This window comes from Clupea harengus, chromosome 20 (assembly GCF_900700415.2).
Source record: "Clupea harengus chromosome 20, Ch_v2.0.2, whole genome shotgun sequence".
Lineage (NCBI taxonomy): Eukaryota > Metazoa > Chordata > Actinopteri > Clupeiformes > Clupeidae > Clupea > Clupea harengus.
In genome coordinates, this window is record NC_045171.1 from 26,424,537 (window position 1) to 26,444,023 (window position 19,487).

General features: G+C 47.8%; 1 protein-coding gene across 1 annotated transcript in view; it reads left to right on the top strand.

Annotated features, from left to right (window-relative positions):
- Positions 1 to 19,487, top strand: part of kdrl (kinase insert domain receptor like) — a 50,873-nt gene that overhangs the window by 1,684 nt on the left and 29,702 nt on the right. The window contains exons 2-10 of the mRNA XM_031587024.2: positions 6,705 to 6,795; positions 9,754 to 9,944; positions 11,733 to 11,860; positions 13,416 to 13,578; positions 13,914 to 14,044; positions 14,316 to 14,472; positions 14,571 to 14,688; positions 15,134 to 15,303; positions 17,269 to 17,425. Of these exons, the coding sequence (XP_031442884.1) occupies positions 6,705 to 6,795; positions 9,754 to 9,944; positions 11,733 to 11,860; positions 13,416 to 13,578; positions 13,914 to 14,044; positions 14,316 to 14,472; positions 14,571 to 14,688; positions 15,134 to 15,303; positions 17,269 to 17,425 (1,306 nt within the window). The remainder of the gene's footprint in view (positions 1 to 6,704; positions 6,796 to 9,753; positions 9,945 to 11,732; positions 11,861 to 13,415; positions 13,579 to 13,913; positions 14,045 to 14,315; positions 14,473 to 14,570; positions 14,689 to 15,133; positions 15,304 to 17,268; positions 17,426 to 19,487) is intronic.

Sequence of the window (19,487 nt, forward strand, 5' to 3'; positions counted from 1 at the left end):
GTCTCCAGTGTTTCCAAGTAGATTTCCTTCAGTGTCCTGGGGCAGAGCAGAGCAGAGCAGAGCGTGGGAAAGACAGTAGGAGGAAGTGGATGGAGGGGCAGGAGGCACCCTGGGATTGTTCTGGCCGGTAGAGGTCACAGGAACGGGACACGCTACCTGTGTAAAGATTCCTTCCCCGGGCTTCTTGGCCCCACAGTCAACTTGAAATGTGTGTCAGCCAACAGTCCCCACCTCAAGACAATGGCCAAGGGGAAAGGAGGCCATTGTTTAGTAGTATGGTAGAGCCATTAGCCATCTAATGAGGAGCCTTATAAAGCAGCGGGGAAGGGTCTTGACTGCCGGGCAGAGAGTTTACCCATTCTGAACTTGCATTGCATACTCTTCAAAATGATTGACACGTGGTGGGATTAAAAACAGGTTGCAAGGTCTGGTGGCTGGCACAAGTGGCCCGTAGGTTATCTCTTGTTGAAAAGAGATAATAACAGCTCTGTGCCTTAACCATCACCAAGAGTCCTTCGGAAAGGCCTTAGGTCTTAGGGTCTTGATACTGGTTCATGAGAGTTTAGTGTATTCGGTGGACAGCCTGCTTTGTGTGTGTTGTGTTTTGAACTGCTGTAGTCAAAAATATAGTGTTGTAAAGTGAGGGTTAGTGCCGATGCACTTAGAGAAACTGCAGCGTGATCCAGCATCTTTACATTTATGGCCTGGGCTTCTGTGGCTTATTTCCACTGGCAGGTCGACGCAGCCCTCGTGAAAGATAACTCTACCTCTGCCAATGAACACTTGTAGCCGTATCGTAAGGTTTCAACGCTTAGTTGAAGCAGAATGACACAGACTTCATAATGATTAGTCGGGCAGGTCTTCCAGACGGGTTTGCATCCAGTAAAGCCAGGGACTACAGCAATAACAAAAGTGCCTGTTTTGCTGCCAACTTTATGTATTAACTGATGTATATTAATTTCACTCCGGGACAGAAGTCAAAGGAGGAGTTATTTGTTAGGTATAGACATGATGTTTCAGGTATTTGGGTTTGATGCAGTGACTCACAGGTCATAGAGCAACCCGCCACATTCAAACAGTTTATCTTCTTACTCATACTGTTGCGTATGACAAAGAGAACATCCCACTAGGTTGTTGACGGGTTGGATAAATGAATGTATGAAGATAGGAACTGAAGTTCGAACAATGGGGAACAATTGCATTTAACTGGGAAGGAGTCCGTTTGTCGGTTTGAAGTGGTATCTCTGAACATATGAATCACAAAAACAGTAAGAGCAGAAACATATGGACACATCATGAATGCATAAAGGATCCATGTTTCATGACTATTTCAATGAATAAGCATTTATAGTGACGTACGGTGAACTCTTTGAATATAATGTAGCCTTTATGTTATAAAAACATACGGATCATTTGTTTCCTGAGCTGTTTCAGAGTGTCAGGGTTCTCCTCCACCTCCGTCCACTTTGAGTAGACTCCGTATTGTATTACTCTGCCACACTGTAAATACGCGTACGGCTGACTTCACCTTCACCTCGTCCTTGGATTTCGTTACGATTTTCTCTCAAGGCACAACAGCGGTGTTGTACTTTTGCTCCGTGGACCTGTGAGCTGTGTTTGGAGCTCCCTTGTGGGGCTGACGGCTTAAACCATGCTGACTTTAAGGAACTGGCCGGGGCTAGGAGGCGTACGGCAGGGAGAGGTCAGCCAAGTGCAGGGGGGAGCCCATCCCTCAGTGGTGTGGCGGGTTGGACGTGCCGACTGCATGCGAGCCCTGGGGCTTCGCCGTCATGGTGAGGCCCTGCCAGCACCGCCGCTGTGTTTTCCTTCGGTGAAATATGGCCGAGACTGTTGACGTTGGCAGGTCACTCATCTGTCTTGCCTCTGTGTGTGTCTGACAACTCCTTGGATTGAGGGGTCCCACTAGAAGATGCTGGGACATTGGACACAACATTTATTTGCTGTTTTATTACTGTTGTTTTGCCAGGGATGATGACTATTCCCTCTTCCTTTAGATGTGTGTCTGGTTATAAGCCTGACATGAGTGGTTCTTGATCCCGTGTGATATTGAAATTTCAAGGTGTATCTCCCCATACGTATGAGTTCAATGGGGCCCTTGAGCCCCTGGGCTTTCTTGCATATTGTCCCGGCTTATAGGCTTCTTCTCTGCTGGAGGATGTTCCCATTATTTCACACATTCTCCACATTCTTTTATCCTTCGATTATATAAGCAGTGAGGCGGGGCCATCTTGGCCCCCCCATTTTGACCAGATGTTACTTTATATCATGTTTTGTTGGGGGCTAAGGGGGGAACGTTTTCTGTCATTTTCCAAAAATCAGCCTGCGGACTAATAAAATGTTAATTCCCCCCAACTGTTGTCTTAACCTTGCTGTTGGCAAAGACAAAGCTTTCTAGAGGACACTGGAACAAGAGTGTATTCCAGCGCTTGAGAAAGCATCAGGCACAGTTGCACCCGCGGTAGCAGCCCTCATTTTGGCAGGTGGTCTCCACTCTTTGTTAAAGTTTCAAACTCTTGGTTATAAATCTGCCACGTGGCTCCTGATGCTCCATGTGGACTTGTTGTCTGGCCTGCCCAGTCCTACAGGTCTGAAGACAGCACATGTGGACTTGTTGTGTGGCCTGCCCAGTCCTATACGTCTGAAGACAGCACATGTGAACTTGTTGTGTGGCCTGCCCAGCCCTATAGGTCTGAAGACAGCACATGTGGACAGAGTGATGCATGAAAGCGTCCCGAACCTGGAAACAGAGCAGGGGGAGATAACAACAAATGAATCAATGGCTGCTCCTGTAGGCCACCAACAGTGAATGTCAAATGATATATTCAGGTGCAGAATGAAGAGAAGAGATGTATATAATAATGTATTATATATAATGTATAGCTCACATTGATCACAATGCAAGTAAGCTTACACATTGTAGTAAGACACGTCAGGTCAGGGCTCCATCAGGGCTAGGGGGTAGGGGTGGGGAAACTCCACTGTTTTACTCATCGTTGCCATTCTTTAGTCCTGTCCCTTTAAATAAACCAAATGAAAAATGCTCTGTCAAGCCTTTTGTTCTTTGAATCGTTGAGTCACAGCATCCCGGTGGATACTGAGCTACAAGGTTGCATGAATAAGTCCGATGTGATGTGTCACTTTCCCCCTCTCCCCTCCCCCCTCCCCCCTCCCCCCAGAGACGGCCTTACTGGTACAGCACTGCGTACCTGTCTTTCAGGAAGCACAGGCAGGGCTGGACACCACTGTCACCAGATGAGGGAATTCCGAGCATTATGCTTGGGCACTGGCGGGGGGTTGCGAGTGGGGATTTCCTCCGATTCTGAGACATACAGCAGTAATCCACTGCGCTCTACACCATGTTGTGGTGGGAGGTTGCACAACTCCAGCCTGTGGGGCTGTAGTACGGCACAGGGCGTCGGAGTCTCCCCTCCCCTCCCCTCCCCTCCCCAGCCCTCCTCTCCCCAGCCCAGTACATCTCCTGACCTCAGCACGTTTGTGTCGGGCCCAGGGGGCTCGTGAAACCACAGAAAGCGCAAGATAGTTGCCTGATTACTCAAGTGTTGTGCATGAGGCAGAGATGCCTATTTATAGTTCCTATTATAAAAATCCCCCAATGTTCTTGGTGAACACACTCAAATGAATGGCATGCTTACATCAAGCCTTAAAGAGACCAGACCGAGGTCTGTTTTAGCAAAGGTTCCCGCTGTACAAACCCGAGGAGTGTAATGATGACACAACCGATCAGACTAAACATTCCCATTTGTCTTTCTTTTGCCACAAACAAATGTAAGTTGTATCCAAACAGGGTTGTTTTAGAGGGAAGCAGATGAGCTCGTGAGGCCAAGAACTGCGTGTGGGTGACTATGGCTGTGAGGTCCGTTTTCCCGGCCATGTCTCAAGCCTTACGCACCCTACAAAGTGACTCGTTTCGCGCACCATGTAACTCTCTACTGGAGCTCTGGCTAGAAGGGTTTTGGCGCTAGTTCAGGCTAAATATGGCAACCCACGCAGGGCAGGCCAGGGCAGGGCAGGGCAGCGTGCTCCTCCACGCTTGTCCTTTTGTTTGAAGAGCCCTTAATGAGAAGCAGGTTCCTCTCGGAGCCTCTCGGGAACAGCACATTTCTGGCATTTCTCAGACGTTCAGCGGGAACATTGCTGCGCGCAGCTGTTCAAGGAGGAGGCCAGCGACTGGCTCAGGTCAGCAGTGGGTAGGGTGCTGGGGGCCGGGGGCCGGGGGGGCCGGGGGCCAGGGGTGGGCATGTGGGGGTCAGAGAGACAGAGACTGGGGGTGTTTATGAGAGAGAAGGCTGCTGGGGGAGGGCCAGCTGTGAGGGCAGGGGGGAGAGAGCGCTGCATCTCCGAGGATGTTCCCGTCGCCCCGTGTGCGTGGAGCTGGGTAACACTGCGTGACAATGAGGGAGAAACAAAGTGAGGGAAAAAGAGAGAAAAAAACATATCTGCTACAGTATGGTAGGGGCAGGTATTATTCCAGGCGTCAGGTCTAATTAAAATGGCTGCAATGGTTTTTATCCCTGCAGTGAAATTACTTAACCACAAACTGACTTGTGTTTCATAAAACATCGACGTCATGTAAGGTGATTAATGTTTTTACTGAAATGTCATCATTTGAAAGCGTCTAAAGGTGATTCTGTGCTGAGAATTTGTACAAATCTAGAACAACGCAACAGTCTGTACAGGGCTGCATACAGTCTACCATGCCAAGCTTCAGCAGCATCTGTTCCCCTGTTCCAACCTTGTACCGTGACAATGGTGCCCCAATGTGCAGGGAGGAAGTGGATTGTGAAGTGCAAGTGTTGGCATGATTCATTCTCACAGTACAGCTGTGGCTCTATGATACTCTTAACAATACTATATCTCCGTTGTGTGTGTGTGTGTGTGTGTGTGTGTGTGTGTGTGTGTGTGTGTGTGTGTGTGTGAAAGGGAGAGTAGGTAAGATAGATATGTACAGAGAGATAGAAAGTAAAGAGTGAGGAGAGAGGGAGGGAGAGAGAGAATTGTGTGAGACAGTGACTGTGTATTTCAGTTGTATAGTGGGTGTGGGGTGTAGCCAGAATGGAAGTGAACTATGTGTGTGTGTGTGTGTGTGTGTGTGTGTGTGTGTGTGTGTGTGTGTGTGTGGAAGTGAACTATGTGTAATCTCATTGTCTTCCTCTTTGGTAAGATTCCCTGTAGACCCTCCACTTGAAAATAGCCAAAGTGGAATAAACTCATTTGCCTGGCAACACAACAAGCAGCCCACACACACACAGAATGAGCAGCTACACAGGGTGACATGGGACCCCGCTCAAAAGAAGGAAATCACTTATGAGACGACTGTCACGCTGCCTGGATGGGGGGGGGGGGGGGGGAGTAACGGTGCTTCCTTTGACGAGTGCCACTGGTTGTCCCTTTCAACAGCTGGAACAGCTGTCCAACACACAACCCAACACAACAATGTTTCATCAGTCCCTGCCACAGCCCAGTATTAATAGCGGATCAGCAGGTCCGGCAAGGTCAATGGTGAATCAAAATGAGGATTGGCAAAAACAAAGAGTGGAGGGTTATATAAAGTGACCTGAAGAGCTTCCATTGACTGATTGATCTGGAGGAAGTGCTGGAGGACATGTTGGGGGGCTCATCTGGGTCTGCCCGGTTCTCCCCGGTTTTGACCACACATGTGTAGACAGAGGTGACCTCTCTGGGGCAGGGGCACAGCTGCACCCCTGGCCTCCTTACACACACACACACACACACACACGCACGCACGCACACACGCACGCACACGCACACACGAAGAGACGCACACACACACACACACACGCACACGAACACACACACACACACACACACACACACACACACAGACAGAGACACGCACACACACACACACACACACACACACACACACACACACACACAGACAGAGACACGCACACACACACACACACACACACACACACACACACACACACACACTGACAGAGACACGCACACACACACACACACACACACACGCAAACACACACATTCCTGCCACCAGTGAGCTGGACTGAGCTGGATCACACCTCACCACATGGGACCGGAAAGGCGCTTGCATAACATTCCCGAATGAGACCAGACAGAACCAGCACCATAGCGGAATGAGCAGTGAATGGACCCTCAGGGGGGGGGTGGAGGTGCGGCTGGGTGCTGCTTCACAGGTGCCGTTGAGCAACACAAATAAGCAGAGGGCTTTTGGACTCCTAATGGTGGCTTAAGGTTTCTGAGATCTCTGTCTGTCAGTGTTGTGGGGAGTTTTCATCATTGCATCATCTCCTGGATTTAAGTCCAGCTTTACTGCTAGAAGGTTCCTGCCAAGTGCTTTTAGTGAATGGCAGTGTGGGAACAGGCAAGTGTGCACTTCACACAGCAGATGGAAGGAGCTGCTAAACCCAGCAGACCAAGTGCTGTGTTGAATGGCCGCCGTGCTGAGAGCCGGTGGCATGTGTACTGGTGGGGAATGGTATGAGGGTGTGTGTGTGTGTGTGTGTGTGTGTGTGTGTGTGTGTGTGTGTGTGTGTGTGTGTGTGTGTGTGTGTGTGTGTGTGTGTGTGTGTGTGTGTGTGTGTGTGTGTGTGTGTGTGTGTGTGTGTGTGTGTGTGTCTGTGCCCATGTCTGAATGCCAGCTCCATTCTTCTCCACAGGGCTGGTGGAAGCAGCGAGAGAGCTCCAGCTGCTGCCGGGACACAATCCACATGTGCATCACGCAGGAGGGTCCCTCACGCTCACCTGCAGGTAGGAGACAGGCACCTCTGCACACACACACACACACACACACACACACACACACACACACAAACACACACACACACACACACACACACTGGCACCTCTGCACACCCAGACGTGTGGAGCATCATACACACATTCAGGCAATCAGGCAGACTCACAGTGGCATACTCACAAATGTACTCACTATAAACACATACACACTTTAATGTACACACACACCAACCTTTTGTGGTATTTCATATCATCGCAATTATCACCAACATCTCCCACTTCGGTTCTCACGGAAGACTCTTCATCACAGATTTATTGCCCTGGTGAATCATTGCTGTGACTGGCTGCTCTCCCAAGCAAACTACATGTTCTCTCCCGAGAGATGCTGCTGCACTGGAGGCTCATCCCTGTGGCAGGTTGGAGAGAGAGGCGCTATATGCTATCAGAGACCAGTAATGACTCTCTGCTCCCCCCACTTCTCTGGGCCCTTACAATAACAACAGGCCTGGGATGCTGCTATGCTGCGATAGGGACCGGCCTGTTTCTCATGCAGAGAGATGGGTCTCCCGACAGCCATACGCTCATTAGCCCACAAAGACTCAGTGACAGCCCCAGCCAACCCCCAGATTCAGTGTGGTCCCCCACTTTATCAGCCCGTTCCAATTACTGAAGGTGAGGAGAGGGTGGACCACCGGCGGAAAAAACATACACATTCGTCAAGTATCGAGAGAGCCAGCCTTGCATCATTCTTCAGCCACGCCAGGAATGCTAACCCCAGTGGACTTTATCTAATGCGGCGACGCTTCCCTACAAGGCCATGCGCTAAACACTGCGCTGATGCGCCGTCTCCGTTCCTGGCCCGTGACGAGAGTTTGAGGTTGCGTGACCCGTTGGGCCGAGGGGCCGAGATGTCGGTATGCGAGACATGTTTGAAGTTCCTCTGGGATCGCTTTCACGGGACCCCGAAAGCAGCCGTTGTTTGGAAATATGTGTGTGTGTGTGTGTGTGTGTGTGTGTGTGTGTGTGTGTGTGTGAGTGTGTGTGTGTGTGTGTGTGTGTGTGTGTGTGTGTGTGAGTGTGAGTGTGTGTGTGTGTGTGTGTGTGTGTGTGAGTGTGAGTGTGAGTGTGTGTGTGTGTGTGTGTGTGTGTGTGTGTGTGTGTGAGTGTGAGTGTGTGTGTGTGTGTGTGTGTGTGTGTGTGAGTGTGAGTGTGTGTGTGTGTGTGTGTGTGTGTGTGTGTGTGTGTGTGAGTGTGAGTGTGTGTGTGTGTGTGTGTGTGTGTGTGTGTGTGTTATGCGAACACATCACCCCAGACGGGCCTTCTTTCCCACGTGAAAGCCGCAGTTATCAGATGTCACTAGATTAACAAAGCTGCCTTCAAACACTTCTAAATAAACAGAATGCTAGAACGTTGCAAGGATGGCGTGGTTCAGTGGGTGGGTGGTTTCGCCAGCACTGCCTGCCATAAGAATAATTTATGTGACACTTCAACAATACGCTTGCAAAGAACCATAACCACAAGTCTGATCATCATCGTCATATTTCCCGCTCAGATGAGGGAACACGACTGCACAGTTGTGAGTTCAGAGAACCATGACAACCAGTGACTGCACAACAGTGAGAATAAGTGCTAGGTCCTTTATGGGTTCCCGGGTGACACTTTTGCTCTCATTCTTGGTACTTCATGTTCCCCCAAGAATTTTTTGGGAAGTGATTTTGCCCGTGGTTTGCCAAATCAGCAGTCAGACCTCTGTTAGTTTGGATCCAGTGACATTACCAAATATCTTACTGGCATTTGTCACAAATAAAACACAAAATAAAACAGCAACTGCCTTTCAATCTTACCGTAACGGTCCCGTCTAAAACTCCTGACTGTGCTGTGGTCTCTGAGTGTGACTGTGCTGTGTGTGACTGTGCTGTGGTCTCTGAGTGTGATTGTGCTGTGGTCTCTGAGTGTGACTGTGCTGTGTGTGACTGTGCTGTGGTCTCTGAGTGTGACTGTGCTGTGGTCTCTGAGTGTGACTGTGCTGTGTGTGACTGTGCTGTGGTCTCTGAGTGTGACTGTGCTGTGTGTTTCTGAGTGTGACTGTGCTGTGACTGTGCTGTGGTCTCTGAGTGTGACTGTGCTGTGTGTTTCTGAGTGTGACTGTGCTGTGACTGTGCTGTGTGTGACTGTGCTGTGTGTTTCTGAGTGTGACTGTGCTGTGGTCTCTGAGTGTGACTGTGCTGTGGTCTCTGAGTGTGACTGTGCTGTGTGTGACTGTGCTGTGTGTGACTGTGCTGTGGTCTCTGAGTGTGACTGTGCTGTGTGTGACTGTGCTGTGTGTGACTGTGCTGTGGTCTCTGAGTGTGACTGTGCTGTGGTCTCTGAGTGTGACTGTGCTGTGTGTGACTGTGCTGTGTGTGACTGTGCTGTGGTCTCTGAGCGTGACTGTGACGTGGTCTCTGAGTGTGACTGTGCTGTGGTCTCTGAGTGTGACTGTGCTGTGTGTGACTGTGCTGTGTGTGACTGTGCTGTGGTCTCTGAGTGTGACTGTGCTGTGGTCTCTGTGTGTGACTGTGCTGTGTGTTTCTGAGTGTGACTGTGCTGTGGTCTCTGAGTGTGACTGTGCTGTGTGTGACTGTGCTGTGTGTTTCTGAGTGTGACTGTGCTGTGGTCTCTGAGTGTGACTGTGCTGTGTGTGACTGTGCTGTGGTCTCTGAGCGTGACTGTGCTGTGTGTGACTGTGCTGTGGTCTCTGAGCGTGACCGTGACGTGACGTGCTGTGTGTTTCTGGGGTGGCGCTGAAGAAGGGGCCAGGCGTTACGGTGGTGACGTTCACTAGATATGATCACTTCTGTTTCTCTTTTTAACATGTCTGCAGTAAAAATGGTCAAAGGCCTTTTCTCCATTCTGTTTTAGTGGCACGTTTTGATGGTGAACTTTGCAAGTAGGAAGCATCCCACAGTTGTATTGAATTGTCTTCTCCAGGGGTCCGAGAGTGCTGAACTGGAGTCTTCCCAGCAGAAGCCTACTTTCTGAGGGAGTCCGTGTGGAGGACTGCACCCACAGGAAACAGAACTGCAAGAGGCTGGTCCTACACAACCTGACCTACAATGACACTGGCTATTATAAGTGTAGCTCCCACAGACACACGGAATCCACTTATGTGTTTGTTGAAGGTAAGACAGAGGCCCTTCCACACTGTTAAGCAACATAAAGCTAATCCATTAGCACCTTAGCGAGCCCAGCTCTTGGCTCAGTCTTTTTCAGTTGTTGTTTCTCTCTGATTACATCACTACTTGTTTACCTTTCTTCTGATAAGCACTTGTTTTCTTTCCTATTGTTGGTGTTGTCTTATCCCTGTGCTATCTGTGTGTTACACAAGGTCTTTGTTTAAAGGTTCACACAGGAAACAGTCTTAATGGGCAGACACCAAAAGTACAGTTAAATGTTAAATGTTAAATGTTAAATGTTAAATGTTAAATGACGCCCAGAGACTCTTTGGGGGCATGTTAGGAGCCAGACAAGCAACACACTCATGGAGCATTCTCATGTCTTTTTATGTGATACCAGAGCTGGAATAGATCCAGTAGAAGACAGACTGAGAGAGAGAGAGAGAGAGAGAGAGAGAGAGACAGAGACAGAGAGAGAGAGAGGAGAGGGGGGGCGACAGAAATGAATGAGAGGCTCCACTGCACACCTCACTGAGGCTCCATTAAGCCCTTTATCCCCAAAAGCACACAGGGCCAGTTTAAAAAAGTAGCACAAGTCTGTGGTGGGCTGGAGCTTGTTGAACTGGTCAAAAGGAACTGGTCTGTGCCTGTATGAGGATCCAGGGAGAGGAAGGCGCTCATACGGGGCCAGACTCCTTCTGGAGGCTGGAAGCCGAGTGTGATTGCATCGGAAGCCCTGGTCATTGGCTATTATTTCCTGCTTCGGCTTCTGTTTTTCCAGTCAGCCTGCAGTGCCTCAAATGACAGCACCTTACCAGCGAAGCCTTGAGACAGTGAGTCAACCGCTCCACAGTTTGTGAGAACATCAGTCCACGTGAGACGCGACTCTCACCATTCCTTCTTCAGCGATACGCTCATGACGGATTGGGTCACTCTATGTTTAGCTTTCAATCAACACCACTTCAGATCAATAAATATCCCGATGATGAAATCTGCCGAGAGGACATTAGACATGTTGTTTCACGTGGCCCAGATACCAGGGAGATCTGTGCCATGGGCCCTCAGCATCTCCTGGCCCTCTGTCAGTCTCGTCTTCTGTTTATTAGAGACAATCAGCCATGTTTATTTTTCAGAGCCACCCCTCCTGACATCACACCATAATATTTGACAAATTTTCGCTCATTTTACAGGAGAAACATTGTGCTTAGCTCACACTGGCGTGTTTGTTTAACCACATCAGTCCCCACAGCAGGCCTCCGCAGTCCAGCCAGTCAGTGCAGCGTCGGTCCGGCTTCACTTTGGGACGATGGTGACTTAATAGCTCCATCAGCAGTCTGTTTCTTTATCTAGCGCTGTATGAGGTAGACGGGGGGAGATGTTTGGAGAAGAGGCCAATTTCAATTTGTCTGGGATATTTGATTTCACTCCTGGGTGGGAGGCCCAGACTGGGCCATGAATCCCCAGTTCAGTCGGCATGTTTGGAGCAGTACACACTCAATAGATGATCTGTTAAGAGAGGAGTTGCATCAAATCTGTTTGTTTGGGGCTAAATGCAGGAATCCGTGCAGCTTGTTGCCTGAGCACAATTCAATAGTAACGCAGAGTCTGAGAGGCAATCTGTTCTCAACCTGGACCTGACTGACTGGCTGTTGGTCAAAAGTTTTTTTTCTTCAAAAAAAACACTTTCAAAGAAACACGAGGAATAACAATACTTTAGACCCTGAAGTCCCTGAAGTCTGCTTTCTCTTAATGTAACTAAACATCATTCTCTTCTGTCTTCTATCCTTTTGACAGATCACGCTCAACCTTTCATGGAACTTTACTCAGATGATCCACTGGTGCTGTCTTCGTATCGATATGACCCGTCTATCCTAATACCCTGCAGAACAACATCACCTGGCTTAAATGTCACCCTGGAGACTGTAAGTTTTTTATATTATGATCGTTGGAGTTCTGGAACCACCAGATACCGTACTTCTTTAGACCTGACTGATTTCAGAGAGTCAAAGCCTAACAACCCTAACTCCTCATATGAACACAGTCAAACTCAATGAGATGTTTTTTTCTAGGTCGTTGTTTTCTAATTCTCATGTAAAGTAGTATTTATTGTTACACCATGCTTTTTATTGCTCTTAGCTTGACTGTTCTCTCCCTTGTACGTCGCTTTGGACAAAAGCGTCTGCTAAATGACTAAATGTAAATGTAAATGTAAAATGCTAGAGAGAGGTAGGCGAATGAGGTTGATGTTCTTAAACAGGACATTTGACTCTTAAGCCATCAATGGGGTGTGTGGGAAGATTCTTGTGAAACATGTCCTGGACGAAAATATGCCTGGGACCATAGGGCGTCTCTGTGTTTCTCACACCCTTCAAAGTTCTCAAGCAGGAGGGGGAGGGAGGGGGACGGAGGGGGAAGCAGGGGGACGGTGGCAGAGAGTACAGGGATGCTCAGGCGGCAAGGGGAGTCAGTCTGTCTACTTCCTGTGAAGGAAGCTGGCCGCAGACACAGGTCTACCCAGAATAGAGACATCGGGTCTATATTTAAAACACCCTGTTTTTCAATTCATGTCCAGGAAATGCAGGTAACAAAAAAAAAAAAAAACATCCGAGACAAACAACATGCCTCTCTGGGGGGGGGGGGGGTCAATGAGGTTAATAGATTCTTAATGAATAATACATAATTTCACATACTGTAAATCAATACATCTGGCTGCAGAACAACACATTATGTTGTTAATGTCCTGTGGTACAGGAGGTAGAGAAGTCGTTTAGTAATCTGAAGGTTGCTATTTCGATTCCCTGTCGAAGCGTCCTTGAGCAAGACACTGAACCCCAAATTGCTCCTGATGTGCAGTGTGCCATCAGTGTAAAAATGTAAAATCTGTATACATCCTTGTAATACGCTTTAGATAAAAGCGTCTGCTAAATGACTAAAATGTAAAAAAAATATAAGTCCTGTAGTGTAGGGGACCAGAGACCTCCTTCACTGATGTTACCCAGTGGTGCTCAAGATGCCCCATGGGCCACAAGCAGGAGCGCCACAGAGCCCTTTGCCATGCACTTGATGTATAGCTGGCTCTGACGATGGCCTGCTATGGACAAACACGTCTTAGTCCGATGGCACAGATAGTTGTGTGACCTTCCTGCAAGAGGGAGATCTATGGCATTCCCGCTTCCTGCATCCTTCCTTCCTTCCTTCCCTCCCTCTCCGGCATAACACTTGGCTCCAGAACAAACAAGCCAAGAAATGGAGTCAAAAAGAAGAGAAACTCCATTCCTCTGTGTTAAGATGCAGGCATCACACATGTTTTAATGAAACTCCATTCCTCTGTGTTAAGATGCAGGCATCACACATGTTTTAAGTGCTGCATACGTAAAGTATTGAACAGAAATAAACATGCTTATAATGTTAATATGTTAATCATTATAAGATATGGAGATTTTCATGATCAATATGATTTTCACTCTTTCTGGTTAGTCACCACCCATGGCAGATGATGTCAAAGAGGGAGTACGATGGGATCCCAAGGAGGGTTTTACCCTTCCATACAAAACCCCCTACGACTACTATTTTATATTGAAATGTTCTACCACTGTCAATGGCAGAGAATACAGTTCTAACTACCTTGTTGAAAGAACAAGTAAGTGCCTTGGTTATTATTTCTTAAAAACACAAAGACTGAAACTGGATCTTTGAATCAAATTATTTAAACCAGTCTGACACAATTTGTGAAATGTGGCCAATGTAAAAAGGTTGCGCAAGTTTCAAGAGCAATTTGAAGAGATTGTTGAAGGAAGGTCTAGCTGCCCCACTTGTTTTGAGAGATTTATTTATCGTGTGATTCTCTGCAAATGTTGATCAATGTGATGCTAGGTGTTGCTATCATTCTTCCTAATACAAACACAATGAATAGAACTATTGCCTGTATCTGAGATTCCCCTATACCTAATACTTCTGTGCTCTTCCTTCCTCCAGCTAATCTACTGAAGAACGTCAACGTCAGCCCTCCTCATGTTGAACTGCTGGTTGGGTCGCCGCTGGTCCTCAACTGCACAGCGGAGACCGAACACAACGGCAAAATCATTTTTGAGTGGGAGTACCCCAATGTAAGAAGTAACTCAGCTCCAACTCTCTTCTAGCAACCATGTTTCGATGGATCCTCAAACCAACCATTCACACACATCCCTGTGCAAACATGTGTGACTCTATTCAATGGACCATTTCATTTGGTACAAACTAATGTAGTATGATTGGTGAAGAGCAATTTGATTTTTGGGGCTTTCTTTTTGAAATGATGCATAGAGCAGAATTCATGAATATGAAATAGCTGAGTGATTATCTCTCTTCTGGCCACTCATCTGTCTCTCCTCTCCTCAGGGCACACGCACGTCCGGCAATAATAGACGCCATGAAGACTTTATAAAGATGAATGTCCTCACCATCCCCAATGTCACCATGCAGGACATGGGGAACTACACGTGCATGGCCAGGATCAAGTACCAGAAGAACGCCAGCGCAGCGGTCATCGTCCACAGTAAGGAGCGGCACGACGCTTCTCCGTCTGGCTTGTGCATCTGATTTTCTTTAGGGTTTTTTTCAGCTTTTGCTCAACCTGTTTTCCTCTCCCTCCAGAGCACCCATTCTTGAAGCTGGAACACAGGGGTCCTCATTCCATTTCAGTTCGAGAAAATAAGAAAGTCATCTTTGAACCTTTTGTCAAAAGCCTGCCCAATAAATTTGAAGTAACTTGGTAAGTTAAGCCTGGACCTACCTACCTCAGTTGTATTACCCAATTACCCATGCTTCTGAACATATCATGGAAAACAGGATTCATTTTTGTTCAGTGCAAATTGTTAACACTCAATGTCTAATGTCACCTTGTACTTCACACCCATACAAATACACTTGCTACATATATATATAAACCCACATTTTTTATCTTATTTAATTTAATATTCCCCACCCTGGAAACTGCCCATCTTGTATTTTAAACTGTTGTTACTTGTTATATGTTATATGTTATTTCTGGTATATGTTATTTTGGTATATGTTATTTGTGTTACCTGTTGTATGCCGTCTACTGCGTAGATGTTGGCTGCCAAGTCATAAGAATTTCGCTGCGCTGAAGAAATTTGGTGTATGCGATAATAAACACTTTGACTTTGACTTTAATGCTCCATGTCAAATGTGTGCAGGTACAAGAACAATGTGCTTCTCCCGAAGAATGCCACCTGCTATCGACTGTTAGGCCACAAGCTCATCATCAAAGAGGCGAAGGAGGAGCACGCAGGGGTCTACGTCATCCAGGTGAAGAACACAGCAGTGGGCCTCTCCAAGAACCTCAGCTACAGCCTGGTGGTCGAAGGTATGTAGCTACAGTAGTGTGACTGGCGCGTGCTTCCTAGCGCAGGCAGATGAATCAGCATTCTTGACGGTATCCCCTCAGCACTGCCTGGCTGTAGGTAGTGTGTCTAGAAGAATGAGAGGAATTTCTGGGGTTGTTGTGTTTTTAGTGCGAGACTGACATAGCCACTGCATCTGGAGCTGGTTAGCGGCCTCTTTGAAAGGGCTTTGGGGGGGGGGGGAGCGCTCTGCTCTCTCGCCAAACTGCATGAAACATTCAACTTCGTCTTTGCTCACTCTAGGCTGCCTCTTCTCTTTCCATACAGCATGCATCTTATCCAGTGTTGTAGAGGTTGTATGGGTGATTGGAAAGGCTAAATGACACAGTCAGAGCATGGGATGGTCTCTTGAGCAGCGTGGTGGTGGCCACGGAGCTCCAGAGATGACTGGCATTGATGTAATGGTATGTTGTAGTGTCAGCGTGGTTTAACACTAAAGTCCAGAGGACAGATAGAACACTTGTTATGATATGGACAGTGTTTTGTTACAAACAACAGATGGAGAAAAAAAAAGAACCAGCCCAGTTCATCTTCCTCTTCCTCTTCGTACCCCGGCATAGTTTCCAGGAATTCTCCTCTGGTGCCAGACTGGAGAGATGGCTCCCCTTCTATTCCATATAAAAATCCTTTATGGTTGTTCACTGTCCTGTTCCGCACAACATATTATTATAGGGCTGACAAAAAAAAAACACACACACAACTTGGAGTTACAAACAATGGAAACAGATTTTTCAAAGATTCCTGGGAGCAATTAGGGAACTATTTTAAACATCATTCATCAAGTGTTTGAAGTCAGTCAGTTGCTCTGGTTGTCCGTGCTAGCTTCCCTACACCCCCTACAGTGTGTGTGTGTGTGTGTGTGTGTGTGTAGTGTGTGTGTGTGTGTGTATGTGTGTGTGTGAGTGTGTGTGTGTGTGTCTGTGTGTGTGTGTGTGTATGTGTGTGTGTGTGTATGGTGTGTGTGTATGGTGTGTGTGTGTGTGTGTGTGTGTGTGTGTGTGTGTGTATGGTGTGTGTGTATGGTGTGTGTGTGTGTGTGTGTGTATGGTGTGTGTGTGTGTGTGTGTGTGTGTGTGTGTGCGAGTGCGAGTGTGTGTGTGTGTGTGTGTGTGTGTGTGTGTGTGTCTGTGTGTGTGTGTGTGTGTGTGTGTGTGTGTGTGTGTGTGTAGTGTGTGTGTGTGTGTGTATGTGTGTGTGTGAGTGTGTGTGTGTGTGTGTGTGTGTGTGTGTGTGAACTAAACTGGATACAGAGGAAGCATGGGAAGAAAGAATAACAGATATAAGGGCATAGAGGAGGGCAGAGAGAGAACAGAAGATGGGGTGGGAGGACGGGCATTGAGGAGGGCAGAGAGAGAACAGAAGATGGGGTGGGAGGACGGGCATTGAGGGAGGCCAGATGTGAAAGCAGTCCTGACGGGGATGTGACTCCTTGGTGCAGAAGGATGAGGCGATAGCAGTGTTCTCCCACAGAAGGATGGAGCTTTGCACCTCATCAAGCCCACCTGTCTGGGAGTATCATCCAGACGAATCACAAAACACTGACAACTGCACTTGTAAAGCTCCTTTAGAGCAGTCCTCCCTTAGAGCAGTCCTACGCACAGTATAGGTGATAGAATAGAGTGGAGTTGGCAGACACCCTGAACACCTCACGAGATGACAGGAACACATGCTCATCGACATTGAGTTGGCAGACACCCTGAACACCTCACGAGATGACAGGAACACATGCTCATCGACATTGAGTTGGCAGACACCCTGAACACCTCACGAGATGGCAGGAACACATGCTCATCGACATTGAGTTGGCCGACACCCTGAACACCTCACGAGATGACAGGAACACATGCTCATCGACATTGAGTGGCAATCAGTAAAGGTGTGCCAGCCTGACTATTAACCCCCCCCCCCCCATGTCTGTGTGTATTTAGTGAAGCCAGTGATTCTTGAGGAGGACGTGAAGACCAAGGAGCCGCGGCCCATCCCCCACAGCCAGCCTCAGCATCTCACCTGCACCGCCTTCGGTGTCCCTGTACCAGACATCACCTGGTTCTGGCAGCCGTGCGACCCGCATCCAGACCTTCAAGAGTGAGTCCATCATCTCCCCGCTCTTTTCATCCAGTGACACCTATTTGGTTTGTCTTAAAACGTTGCTAATTTGAATAGAGATGATGACGTACGACTTGATAAGATTTCATACAATTGAATTCTCTCACTTCAAATCCTCATAATGTTGATGTCGCGCCCCCCCCTTGGACCCTGTGTCAGGCTCCAATAATGATCATGAGGAATGGGGTAATTGACATGCTTAATTTCGCACGGACGGCCGTTTGATCTCTTAACTTCCACTGAGGAATTCATAAATAAATAAGGAATCAACTAGTCAATCTGACCAATCTGAGTTCAGCCGGGTCAAACGCCTGCCATGGCTCATTAGATGAGAAATGAGAGCGGAAGCTCTGATCTCAACTTGAACTCATGTTGTTGTTTCTGTTTTTACATATTTTGTTTTAAAGTTTAGTCTATTGATGCAAGCACTGTCTGGATTTGAAAATTTGCTTCAAAAACAACATGCATGGTGTTGTGTCTGACACATCTTTGAGATACATCACATTTGAAGCTTTGGATGAACATGAACATAATTCATATTTTTGAATAATTAGCTGTCCAGCTTTCTCAGATATCTCAGCATCCATATCTGTTATGGATCTTAAATAGACAGACTGCTTTGCATTGACCGTGTAGATGGAAAAAATTATTCATTTTGTCTCAGACGCCACAATCTCTCACCAAGAGGCCTTATGTAAATCTTGGCCTGTTACTGAACCTTCCGGAAAAAAAGCTGAACATTTCCACCATCGAGCCCCATCAGAACTGCTCCAGCAGGAGTCCTCTCTCATATAGACAGGCACCACACACACACACACACACACACACACACACACACTACACACCCACACACACACACCCACACACACACACACACACACACACACACACACACACACACACACACACACACACACACACACACACACACACACACACCCGTCTCTCTCTCTCTCTCTCACACTTAGGATCAGGCAAACAATAGACCATTACCAAGGGGTTATCTCCACAGCAAACAGCTACAAAAACAAGATTTGGATGGTGTACAATGAGGAACTAAATTGTGTTGAACTCATCGGGTGGTGCAACTTGACAAGAGCTCCTGTTAATTGCAAGTAATTATTTGTCAAAGAGCTCGGTTAGCCAAATTTGTGACAGAAAGAACATGGAAGGTCAGTGAAGCCAAAGAGCCTCTCTCTGCAGCTTTAAAGATAATCAGAGCTGGCAAGGGAAGCAGACGCTTGTAAACGTACATGCCCAAACAGCCTGTTTTTCAACAGCTAATGAGAGAAGGGCATTTGTCAGGCCGTTCACCATTGCCTGATGAATGACAAGAAATGACTGTTCTAAATTCAAACTCCACAGGTTCCGTGAAGTCCATTTGTCAGCCAACTGACCACTAGTGTCATGAGAAGTGATTTTAGTCTGATCACAGCGAGGGTGGGGGTGGGGTGGGGGTGGGGGTGGGGGTGGGGGTGGGGGGTGGAGGTGAGAGTGTGTTGGCAGGGCTCTTTATCAGTGAGCAGAGAAGTTATCAGTCGTCCCTTGTTGACCCGCCAAGGTCTGGGGATCAGCCTTATCTCTCCTGGCCAGAGAGTGGGGGTGTTTCCTGTGAGTGCTGACGCATTGCTCGGCCCTTCCTGTCATGCTGCCGTTTCCTCCTCGGCCTCTGTTCTCATTAGAGCCGATTGTTCCTCTCCTTAGAAAGACACAAAGCAGAGCCTTTTGTTCCCGCGGAAACGCCCCGAGGCCAGCGCTGCCCCCGTTTAACATGGAGCTGAAACACACACAGTCACTTCGCCCGCACGTCGCTCAGAATGGCTCAAGTGCTGGAGGTCAGCCTGGGAGATAAACATTTGTGAACGACAGTGGAGCATGAATGGCTTCTTCCTGGCATGCTGTTCTTGGTCTTCCTGAACTGAAGCACCATGGCAGCACACCTTGGCATTTCCGTGTGGCACATCCTGCCCTCATGTTTACAGAGCGTAACTTCCCTTCTGTGGATTTCTGAGGAGAGCTACAGGGTGCCAGGGATTAGAAG